Genomic DNA, 12,327 nt, shown 5'->3' on the forward strand with positions numbered 1-12,327 from the left:
CTTTTTGATTTCTCCTAGCTTTGCAGTTATAATAACATCCTACAGGCATCACTGAAAGTAATGTATGCGAGAATGATACACATTTGACTCAAATAACGTGCTATTATTGTAAAATAAAGCATAGTCTAGGAGAAATTGCAAGAAAATCCCAAGTTTGTTCTGTAAAGTTTGTAAGTTAAATTCAGCTGAGTTCTGTGTTCTCTTAATCTTCTCTATAATAAACATTTGTGTTGCGTTTTCAAATAAATGGGTATAGAATCTAATAATCACGTGAACAAGGAATTAAGAATAAAATGGAGAGATCAACGGAAAAAAAAATTAGGATCTATCATTTGTCTCTTCGATGTAGCTATATCGTCGCCTAATTGATTATACCCTGCTAATTGTTTCTTTTCAGGATGTTCCGTGTCATTCCTGTATTCTTGGCTCTCACAGCATTCACCAATGCTGTCCCACCGATTGTGCCCGTACCCGTGAATCAAAAACCAGCAAAACCCAAACTGATAGATCCTCAACTGATGGAATTTGAACCTATTACACTGGAACCAGCTGAGCCTGGTCCTTTCCTAATGGCCCAAATTGAGGAGGAACTTGAGGCTGCCGGAGGAGGACCATGTGTGGATGGAGTGAATAATGTTATTAAAGTGGCTGACTTCGATGGTTTGTGAAGTTAGGCGATTTAAAATTGAGCACTTAAAGGGCTACAAATTCGGTTTATTTCAGCGGATAAACTGAATATTCGCACCGAGGGTGTCGTTGCTCGCACGTACGACGATAACTTCTATCCGTCTTGTAATAATGGTCGTGCTAAAGTGTCACTTCCAGGAATCATTAGAATTATGAAAGGTGACGAATAATAAGGCGATGTTGTTGCACAAAACGATTGTTTCAAGTCCCCTAATTTTTCCAGGCAAAGTCGTCGTCAAAGCTCCGTCCAAGATAACAAAGTCTATTGAAGCCCGCATGACTATCACTAAGAACTCGCGTGTGCTTAGCACTGTTTGCAATGAAGGAGTTCCACTAAATGGACTCGTTGGGAAGGATAAATGGTAAGCGATGGTCTTTTCTCTGACCTATTCTAAAAGAGATATCAACTACTTTCTATGTTCTAACCTCATTCAGCCGTGTGCCTCTAGGATCGGAATTTGATGAAGGGTTCCTTACCATGCTGAGCACACCGGGTACTTACGATCTGGCTCAGGTAGATGTTCACTGGGGATGAATTCTTAACTTTTTGTGGTTTCTTTCAGCTTTGGCTCATCTTTCATCGTTTTTCAGATAGAAGCAACATCCGGCATGGGATCATTCATAAAACTCCCATCAATCAATGCTGCTGAAAAGATCTTCGTTAAGGTTGGTTCAGTTCGCAATCAATAATATGAGTACATCAGGAGTACGGATGTGAGTTGTAGTACTTTTGCCAACCTTGGCGAGGGAAATGTCTCTACTGAATCCTACCTGCTTTCTGAGCTGTTTGTATACTCGCTCCCACAAAGTGAGAAGCTAGTAGAATCGATGCGGACATCGCAACCGCAGATCCGCTCAGGTTTTAATCACGTACTTGTCGATTCTTCCTTAACAGCTAGCGTTTCGCCTTTGACAGAGCCTGAAAAATCAAAACCATCAGTATCCTCATCACCCTACAGAAGACATCGGCTACTGTTCGGATAAGGAACAAAACATCGGCTACTGCTTTCCCCTTCTGCTTAACTTGGCAACGTAACAGATCACCACTAGGATTTATATAAGGGATCTGACAGTAACCCTCTCCCGTTTCAACCCTCCTAGTAGTTGAAGACCTGCTCAGTTCTTGATATGGAGGTTGTTCGTTTGTGTCTGCAACACATTCATCCTTTCTGTTCATTTTTAGACTTTTGGCAGTTATCCAAAATGTGTTACAGTGCATTCAACTACTACCATTCTACTAATCAGGAAAATATGTCTGTCTGCATGTTCGCTTCATGTATTTTTTGAGGGCATACGCTCACGGGATAGCGTAGATGGCGGCACGATTGAATATGGGATTATACAAGAGCGCTATCCTCACAAATATAAGATTGGTATAGGATAGAAAAATGTGAAACAAGAGCAAAAAAATAAATTCAATTTCTTTCAAAATACAAAATTCTTTCAAAATAAATTTGCAAAAGTTTAATATAGAGAATGCTAATGTAAATTACTAGTTCTTTGAGTGTTTATCTTCAGATTGCAAAAACAGCTTTTGGCTCTGAACTAGCAATGCAAAATCTGAGAACATCGATGCTGTTTGCATTGGTTTAATTACAATATTTCAGGGTGACTGGAAGGTAGTCACGGCGCTCTATTCCGAGGGCAAGGCAGTCGCACGCGTGAAAATTCCATCAAACGATGACTGGATATATGTCCAATAAATTCTATACAATATGTATAGAAAATAAATCAATGTGTCTGTATAGTAAGGTGGTTTGATTTCTTTATGGGTGATGCACATCGTTTTATTTGCATTAGACTCGTACAAATAAAAATCTTCTGGGAAATAATCCGAGTCTACACATTACCTTTTTCATTGAAGTTCTGGGCCACAATTATGTACCTTAGTTAGCATTCAACTTCGACACCATTTACCAGTTTTAACAGTTGTATGAAAGCAACATTCACGAGTTCCCTTCAATATTCTTGAAGTAATTCTCGTAGGCGTATTGCATGAGGATTCATTTCTATCCAACAATATTTATCATTGATGAAATGTTATGAAAGAAGAGGTGGTAATGCATTCCTAAGTTGGCATTTTTTTTAGAATGAGAGCAGATCTCATTTTTTGTAGCATATGATTCCGTCCAAAATGGACACAAAAGCTTCAGTAGGTGTTTTGTGAGCTTGTTAGCTCGCGACTATCATCCCTTAAAGGCAGCAGACCACGAATCTGGTGTGTGACATGGTTTCCCAGGAGCAAAGCTAGAGATGGGGTTGTAATTCACGGAATCTGCACTGGTTGGTTGTTCCTTGTCCCGGATGAACTAGTTCAAACCAATTTCTCCTCATTAGATTCTCGGACAATTTTTCGTCCATGTTGTAAGCGGTCGAATGCAAGTAAGTATAGTAGGGTCAAAACGACATGAAACACGTACGCAATTGCGTACGCGGCTTCTTTCGAGGCGCTTCGGTTGAGCGTAGTGACTGGGAGCGTGGTGAAATCCTTGCTGGCATCACCTATCGCTGCAGTTTGCGACGGTCCCAACTCGGTTCCAATTGCTGCCTCAGTCGCGCCGTTTGGAGCGCGTACGCAAATGCACCGCAACTACACTCGTGTTTCATGTCGTATTGACCCGACTATATAATCCTATGAGAGTAGGTTCCGTCCGTTCTGAACCCTTGCTTATTGTGCACAAAATACAAATTGACAGTTCAAGCGCTAAGTTTAAGCACGCACCCAAATAGAGTGAAATTGAACAAAATCTCCCCATTCAATTACAAACATTAATATTTACTAGATCAACTAAATAATGTTATTGATCACGTTTCCTCTATCTTGATAAGGTGTACTGAATGAAATCTGCAACAGTATTTGGTTTTCTTCCTAGATTAATGAATGGAAAAAAACTGGAACGAAGATCGAAAACAAATGCTCCTTAGTAACAAGGGACAGGGAAGAAGAATCAGCTTTAATCCAAATTGTGACCGTCTGCTCCACACACAACGTTGTGCGAATAGCATGTAAGATACAGTTCCACGTAGCACGATAACCACTCGGAGCAAACTGTGGAAATACTGTTTGAAAAGGGACAAATATAAAATGGTAATCCTCAACACGTTCGACACAGTGAGCAGAGGGCGTTTGTGCATCATGTAAATGATGGGCGTTGCACGATGCATAGCTTGTTAGACTAATCGATAATGTTAAAACATGTGTTAAAACATCTTGTTTCTGGGCGGAGACACCGGTGAGGGGAGAAGGGGAGGAGAGAGCAAGCCGGCGTCTGTTCTCATAAGAGCCCAGCGTTAGACATGGACGAGAGCCACGTACTCAAAAACGCGCCTTAAAGGCATCACTCCACGAATCTGAGGTGGTACAGATTTCAGGTGGAGTATTCGTATACGGGGTAGTAGATTATGGGGAGGAGAGTGATTTCGTCCGCTTCTTCCTAACTGCCGTGAAAAACGGCACGGAATATGCGGCTTCAGGCGCCCTGGCGCACTATCATCTACAAAGAGTTCAACTGGAGCGTGCCAACCTTGGGCGGCGCCAAATCTTCCTGACCATTTTTTACGGCAGTTAGGAAGAAATGGACGGAACCCTCCTCTCCATAATCCACTATCCCCTATAAGAATACTCCTACCTGAAATCTGCATCACCTTAGATTCGTGGGGTGATGCCTTTAATACGCGAACGACGCCTCATACAACTCCGCTCGAGCTTGACCCTGCCAAGAGGTGGCGGAAGCCCAGATAATGACAAGCGCCATATGTGTATGTTGCAATGTCAGATCCAGGAGCAAGCAGCCACTTCCACTGGACGAACGCTCAGTGTTTGCACAAACCATGCAGACAACTCGATATCAAGATTGATTTTGTGATTTTAATTGTCATCTCTTCATCATTTCCAAGGATGGTTCAGGTTAGTTGTTTCTGGTTATTTTGCATGTGTTTTGCGTTGTTGTACGTGCGACCATATGCGAAGTTGAAACTTCAACCTTTTCTTCTTTCCTTACAAAGTTTACTAGTTTAAGTTTAAAGTAAGCAATTTAAGTTCAGAATTTAGGTTTTTCAAGTTTAACAATACACATGTGTAGTAGGTGTATCCGCTCCCAACCCCACAACTCGAGAAAATACATCACTCACCTAGTGGTGTCATAATGAGACGTCTGCGCACCTCAACATCTGTAAGAACATGTAAGGACATGTAATAACAAACATGTAAGAACAAAAAGAAAAGAGCTGAGGTTGTTCAACATCTGTAAGAACAAGTAAGAACATGTAATAACAAACATGTAAGCACAAGATGAAAAGAGCTGAGGCTGTTGAACATCTGTAAGAACATGTAAGAACATGTAATAACAAACATATAAGCACAAAAAGAAAAGAGCTGAGGTTGTTCAACATCTGTAAGAACAAGTAGGAACATGTAATAACAAACATGTAAGCAAAAAATGAAAAGAACTGAGGTTGTTCTTAACCGGGTGGTCGAACAATTATTTTCGCTATCAAGACGTATTTCTAACCTACGTAAAAGATCTCACTAGCAGGTAAGTTTCTATTTTCTCTATATTTCGTCTGTGCGCAAATGAAATAGCTCTGATCGGTGTCGCTTTTTTTTTTTTGATGTATTGTAAGAGTCTGTGTGGTGTGCGCCAAACCACACATAAAACAGTGCATCTTACACCTAATACTCATGGGACACAGTGTATGACTCCGAAGCGTTTGTATTCTATGTGCTTATTTCGGAATGTGACGCTTGGATGTTTGAGACAGAACTTTGTATTTAAACATCCGTTTGAAGGCTACAGTGTAATCCAAATGGCAGAATAACATTCTTATCTGTTCTTAACAACAGGTCTTGAATACAGCAGTAATAGTGAAATATACACTTTGAATTAAACGAAGCAACCTTGATGAAAAGAGACAAGAATGATTTCGTACTTGCTTAAAATTATGAAGTTAAACAGTCAGTGCAAAGAAGACCGAGAATGAGTTGTTTTTCAAGATGAGCTTCGACGTGTATCCGAACTCTCTAGGAGGTCGGAAAACATCTAAACTTGCACGGTGTTTCTGGATTGGCTTGATTTACTGCATTATCAAATAGTCCCTTCTGGCTAATACTGTTCGGCACTACTCAATACAGAAGTCTACTGCACTTCTCGGTGATTTCAATGTATAAATTGACTGGCAATATTCCATTCCTTTGAGTAGCTCTTAGGTGAAATTTTTCAAGTTTTTTTGAAAATTCTGGTCAAGTTCAGTCTAGGAATCTTGGAACCAACCCTAGGCGATCTAATACTCTCCTCGACAGCTTTATTCTCCCATGTTCAGCGTCTTCCTTCTTTTTCTTATTCTAACTACAATCACGTTAGATTCAGGATTTTTGAAGAAGCCCTCAGCACAATTGCATTGCCATCGCCTTATTTTCACAACGTTGGCTATGTCGGCATTAATAATTATCTTGGTCGTCTTAATTGGTTTTTTGTTTGATCAATACGATTCCTTCTCTCACGTACATCTCGAGTTTTGTCGTGTTATTTATAAGACATTCTTAAAAGTAGTCCCACTAAAATACCCTGACCTCCATAGCTCTCGATGTCCAAAACATATACGCTCCCTTCTACGACAGAAAAACCGATTAGTTATGAAACTTAGGGATCCCCTGCCTAATACCTATTACGAAAAGTTCTGCTCTAATCTCGATTACCACTCCAAGAAGTTCAGTGCAATCTACGAACGTCAACTGGCCAAAAGAGCATGTTCTAGATTTCTGTTTCCCTATGTAAACAACAAAGTCAAGTCCAAAAATAAATGTTCTTTTATCATTGACCAAACTGGCAATAAAGTTCTTCATGATTTAGACAAAGCTTTTGGTGAATATTCCGTATTGTTTATTTTCTTTGTAAATTTCTTCTTCGATGAAAGGGAATCTGACTCCAGTGTAAAAGATCTTCTCATACTTAAACACTTAAAAGCATCCATCCAGGGAAGCATTGGCTACAGCTATCCTCAAAACGTCCGAGTGATGTATAATATATAATAAATAAGCAATAAGCAATATATAGCAATATATAATGATAAGCAATATATAGCAATAGCAATTAATAATAATAATAATAATAAGCATCACTTAAACTCAGGTAAAAGTCATGAGAGAATGTTGATGGATGAGCTCTTGTATTGGCTTCTGAAAACTAATGTTTTTCCTAGGGAACAACATGGTTTCTTGTCCGGCGCCTCACCAAATATGCACTAACCTGATTGATACCATCCATGACTGGAGCACAGCTCTCTGCAAAGGGAATTCTGTTAAAGTGATATCAACTTATCGAAGACTCGATAGTTTGTCACAATTTGCTGTTAACGAAGTTAGAAACTACTGGAATCGGAGGTAAAATATTAGCATGGATCAGATAATACTTTACTAAGAGATACATGACTGTTATATTAGGATATGCATATTCCAACAAATTCCGCTGTAAAACTGGTGAGCACTCTTCTCTTAGTATTCCTTTAATATACTTATTACAGCCCTACAAACTTTTCTTAAATCTCCTTAAGCTTAACATTACGCAACAAATGTATGCAGACGATATTAAAATTTGCTGCATCTACACCTCGGACAAAAAAAACCTCCAAAGAAACTTCCAAAAACCTAGCAGCCATTATATCTACATATTTCCCTTGAACTAATTTTTAAACTCAGCTCACCTTTGCGGTGCCGTTGGTGCACCAAATAGGTGAACAAGAGGAAGTACAAGTACCTTTGAACTCCAAACTCAGCTATTATCGCGCACATGAACTGAAATTAATGGTTATACAACACACGATTACTATTCGCACCGCGTAAGAGCAATGTCATCAATGAAAGAAGAGTGCCAAAATTGATCCGACCTTGTTTGAATGATTTACCTCCCAAAAACGTACGAAATTGATTCGACCTACAAAGTGGTTAACCCTTGAAACGTATAATAATAAATCAAACGCAACGACAGAACACCCATTGTACCATTCTGATCATGTCGTTCGTGGTTGTTTATACTTGAAAATCTGCTACAAACCTGAGCATGAACAATCGGAACGAGCGTTTAGCGATTACCGGTGCTCCCTTTCCGTTCGTACCGTTTTGTAAACTGCAAATCACTTGCTGCTCCAAGCCTAATCATCATCCAGAGTGCGAGTGACATCGACACAACTGAAGTGCTTGTCAACTACGGTGCGGGTATTCTACACAACAAACAGATGTGGATTTGAATCCTGGTGATGTCTGCTGCATTAGAAAAATTACCTATAATCAATTTTACTATAACAATAGACTAGCCAGAGAGAAATAAGATATGTGGTGGCGCAAATTTTAGAACGAATAACATTTTAATGTCTCTGGAGACAAAATGCGTGTTGAAATCGTCCTCAACGGCTTAAAAGCATGACACACGTTCTAGGTAACAACCTGTGATCCAAAGCGTGGCTTAAAGTCGTCACCACACGAATCTGAGCTGGTACGGATTTCAGGTGGAGTATTCGTACACGGGATAGTAGATTATGGAGAGGGGGTGATTCCGTCCATTTCTTTCTAATTACCGTAAAAAAACGGCCCCGAAGATGCGGATCGTGCACAAGGCTGGCGCGCTCCAATCGAACTTCTTGTGGGAAATAGCGCGCCGGAACGCCCGAAGCCCTATCTTCCGGTCCGTTTTTTACGGCAGTTAGGAAGAAATGGACGGAATCACTTCTCTCTCCATAATCTACTATCCCGTATACGAATACTCCACCTGAAATCCGTACCACCTCAGATTCGTGGGGTGATACCTTTAATGCAGTACATCATAGACTGCTTTTTAAATCGGCCAGCCGCCAATTTTGATACGATAGGAGTGATGGTCTTGTCCAGAATTTGAACTCAAAATTAAACTAAACACTTTCCACAGGAAGCAACCAGAAAGTATTAACCATCGTGGTATTCTATGCGTAGAAACTCGGTCTGCGATGTTGGAAGTAGCAACCAGAACCGCCAGTGGCGACTCGTACGAAATGCATCGGATGCAATACGTACGTCTCTATGCCCTCGTGCACGAGTTGGTCCACCATCAAGTCAGCTACATATCAGTCATATTCGTTGGAGGTGAATGTCCCACTTTGAGATTATCTGGAGCTTTAAATAGTTATGGTAAGCTAATTTGTGAAATATGTATCACGTTCCTCTGTGCTTATCTGTTTTTTTTTGCCATGCATCATCGTTTTGTCGATTGTGCAGGTAGCAGATCTTGAAAAACGTTGCAGTTACGAGTATTTCGTCGAATTGAAAAAACTTCTGCCTCTCGCAAATTGCACTCTTCCAAGAACATGTTGAAATCATCACTTCTAACATACAATCCGTGACCTCTAACATATAATCACTGTGTTCTGCGCACGAAAACCCATTCCGCCAAGAATCGCAAGAATGAGAAAGCGAGATGAAAGCAAGAAGCGTCGCGAATTGGACTGAGCTTTAAAATCGTGAAACAAATGAAACGCGTTGGGCACATCCCAGTTGAAAACTCGAGACTCGTTCCGCCAACTCCCACTTCGTTTCCAAAATGAAAGTTTAACATAGTATGCGGATATTTAGGTACGAATGTTTCAAGTCCTTCTAGCAGTGACAGGATAGTCGGCTAATCCTAAGGTACGATGTTGTCCTCTACTGGTAGCTATGAGGCCCAACAGTAAACGTTCTTCTTTGTTTGTAAACGGACTTTCTTTGTTGGGCGGATAAGGCGTTTGATCGGATTAATCACGTTCGATTTCACCCTTTCAGTCTCTGAAGAAGGCGATATTGCCGAAACGTTAGCCACGAACAAAGGATTGTAACAACCTCGTGTCCGGCTCAATTAAAGAAACAATTATGGAAACATCAACATGTCGAGGATTATCGAAAGTCGCACATGGAGACAAATCCTTCTATCTTTACTATGGATGAAGCCGTTCCCCATTAATATTGCTTGACATCCATTCTCGATCTCATCCCATTTGAACAGTAGATGATCATACGGCTGGTGTTTGTCCTAACAACTAACATGCAGTGGAATTATATCATTCTATGGAAATAAGCCGCAAATTTGGAATTCTGAAATAGTTTCATCGTATGTGGGGAACTTCACGTCCAGCGATTATAAGTGCGATGTGCAGATGAAGCATCGGATTTCCGGTTTTTTAAAGTTCCAACGTGTCCCCTGCAAATGTATGTGTGGCTAAATCCTCGTTTACCTCGTCCTCAACGAAGAATCCAGATGTTAGCTACGCTACTACGAGGTCACATGCGAGAAGTAGAATACCCGGCGCTTAATACGTAACCGTATATGCATTGTAGCATGAAGTTAAACGTTTCAAGCGACTGTAACTGTAAATCAGAAGAAAGAACTCCTCACCATTATTATACTTGTATCGAATGGCGCTTCAGGAACATCGTTTTGAGTCGTTTTGAATCAAGCATAAAAAAAAATATGCAAAAAACGAACCAGGACCCTATCTTTAATGAAATAAATTCACGTAAAGCATTTATTTATTGCATAGTTACGGAAATGTATGTGTCATGCAAATAGTACACCCAACAGTACAAAGTCACTAACAAAGTTACTTGTAAGGACTAGTTTTAAGTAGTAGGTAATAAAAAACCAAACAATACAAAACATAAAGTATAAAGATATTTAGACGCATTGAATACAAAACAATTTGAGTTAAGGAATCTGAAAAAAAAATCAACATCAATCAATAGTCGTGGAATTAGTCATAGCGAGATTGAGCGGGGAATGCATCCACTGGTATTGCATCCGGCTCTTCCACACGATAAAGAAGCTGTAGTAGAAATAATTCGATTCAGGACAAATAATGGATAGCACCTGTTCAGCTGATCTTTCACTATGCTTACCTCTAAGTCTGTCACATTCACCCCGTCACCAATTTCTGGATTACTCTTCTTCTCTTCATGCGATACAACCACAACCGCCGGTTCTATCGGGGGCTCTGGAGCATGCGATTTGTGATGTTCTATATGGTGTTCGTCATGATGCGCTCCGTGTTCCGTAGGGGCCTTGTTTTCGGCTTTCTCATGCTAAACATATAGCATTCTATATTCGATGTAAGCATAAGTTGTTATATAGAATAAATTTTTCTTCAAAAAAGTTCTCTATCTAACAGTCCAAGAACTGGCAGAGCACAGGAAGCGCCAATTATTATAGATGTGATGCCTTGAAGGTTCGCAAAACTAAGCTATTTAGGTTGACGCTGGATCTACGCATCATGTACTACTACGGTATTCTCTTTGAAAGTTCGACTCACACTGCGCAATCGTTAAAGGCAGCCTACCAGGAATCTGGGGTGGTACGGATTTTAGCTGGAGTATCCATATACGGGGTCGTAGATTATGGAGACCGGGTTGGTTCCGCTCATCTCCCCCTGCATCACTGCAAACAGCCGCCTCCAGAATGCTGTTTTGTACGATGCCTTTTACTGCAGCGCGCCACCCTTGCACGCGTAGCGTCCCTTACTGCCCATCGGGGCAGTCCGGATTGATTTTCGACGAATCGGTGGGTGGAGGCGGCGCAAGGGGTGGAGCGTTGCAATATGACCTGAATTCTGCTGCAATATGCAAAGGTCGCTTCGGAAGCGATGCGGTTTCCGACCGTTCGCATGTGAATGTGAGCATATCACTCGCACCCAGCTGGTAGCTTTTAGGTCAAGCGCAGACTTCGGGATAAAAGCTACCAAGTGGGTACTTACTTCGGTAGTTATACAGTCACTTTACTACCGCATCGCCGGAATTTCACCATTCCGTATGAACATCATTGCATGGACTGTAGCCAGGAAAAACAAGGGCTTATGTGATGTTTAAAGGCATCACCCCACGAATCTGAGGTGGTGCAGATTTCGGGTGGAGTATTCTTATAATGGATAGTAAATTATGGAGAGGAGGGTGATTCCGTCCATTTCTTCCTAATTGTAGTAAAAAACGGCCCGGAAGATGCGGCGCCGCACAAGGCTGGCGCGTCCCAGTCGAACTTCTTGTGGAAAAAAGTGCGCCAAAGTGCCCCAAGCCGTATCTTCCGGGCCGTTTTCTACGACAATTAGGGAGAAATGGACGGAACCACTCTCTTCCCCATAATCTACTATCCCTTATAAGAATACTCCACCTGAAATCTGCACCACCTCAGATTCGTGGGGTGATGCCTTTAAGTGGCAATCGCAATTTCACAATAAAATACAAAAAAGTACAAGAAATATGAGAATCAACATGTGGTCAGTGGAAAGAGTTCCTCTCCCATCTCTAACACCAACCTCATTGGATTCGAGAATTCGCGGTGGTAAGTCGTCTTGTAATGGTTTTACCGAGCCAGTTTTCTCCTGTCGTTTTGCTTCCCGACTGCTCACATTGGTAACATCATAGGATTGGCTGTTGCCCATTTGTGCTGTAAAAGGTCAGGGTTTGGTCTTAGGAAAAAAATAGGATTTAGAAGACGACACAACGGCTCCTTTTAAGATCATCTCCGCCTTGGGAAATGCTCACAGACAATCAAGCTGTACATTATGGAATTGTTCACAAAAAGTGATTATAACAAAGTAAAACAAGTATCAACAACTATGTAGGAGTAGAAGGAAAATAATTACGGTAGTTTTTCG

General features: G+C 40.9%; 3 protein-coding genes across 4 annotated transcripts; 2 read left to right on the forward strand and 1 right to left on the reverse strand.

Moving 5' to 3' along the window:
• Positions 1–398: 398 nt before the first annotated feature.
• RB195_017247 (uncharacterized protein) lies at positions 399–2,390 on the forward strand (the record flags this gene model as incomplete). Its single annotated transcript, XM_064184166.1, has 6 exons — positions 399–660; positions 724–846; positions 911–1,049; positions 1,123–1,201; positions 1,279–1,353; positions 2,295–2,390. 6 exons carry the CDS (start codon positions 399–401, stop codon positions 2,388–2,390), a joined length of 774 nt encoding a protein of 257 aa, XP_064040047.1.
• A 2,066-nt stretch (positions 2,391–4,456) lies between these two features.
• RB195_017248 (uncharacterized protein) lies at positions 4,457–7,157 on the forward strand (the record flags this gene model as incomplete). Of its 2 annotated transcripts, XM_064184168.1 has the most annotated exons (4): positions 4,457–4,594; positions 5,210–5,222; positions 6,886–7,066; positions 7,127–7,157. In XM_064184168.1, the coding sequence occupies 4 exons, from the start codon at positions 4,457–4,459 to the stop codon at positions 7,155–7,157; spliced, it is 363 nt and encodes a 120-aa protein (XP_064040048.1). The 2 variants fall into 2 exon arrangements, with proteins under 2 accessions (XP_064040048.1, XP_064040049.1); XM_064184167.1 differs by lacking the exons at positions 4,457–4,594; positions 5,210–5,222 and having other exon boundaries at positions 6,894–7,066.
• Positions 7,158–10,434: 3,277 nt separating this feature from the next.
• On the reverse strand, positions 10,435–12,111 carry RB195_017249 (uncharacterized protein; the record flags this gene model as incomplete). Its single annotated transcript, XM_064184169.1, has 3 exons — positions 10,435–10,506; positions 10,580–10,762; positions 11,986–12,111. The coding sequence occupies 3 exons, from the start codon at positions 12,109–12,111 to the stop codon at positions 10,435–10,437; spliced, it is 381 nt and encodes a 126-aa protein (XP_064040050.1).
• Between the last annotated feature and the right edge of the window lie 216 nt (positions 12,112–12,327).

The sequence above is a fragment of the Necator americanus genome, chromosome II (genome assembly GCF_031761385.1).
Source record: "Necator americanus strain Aroian chromosome II, whole genome shotgun sequence".
NCBI lineage: Eukaryota > Metazoa > Nematoda > Chromadorea > Rhabditida > Ancylostomatidae > Necator > Necator americanus.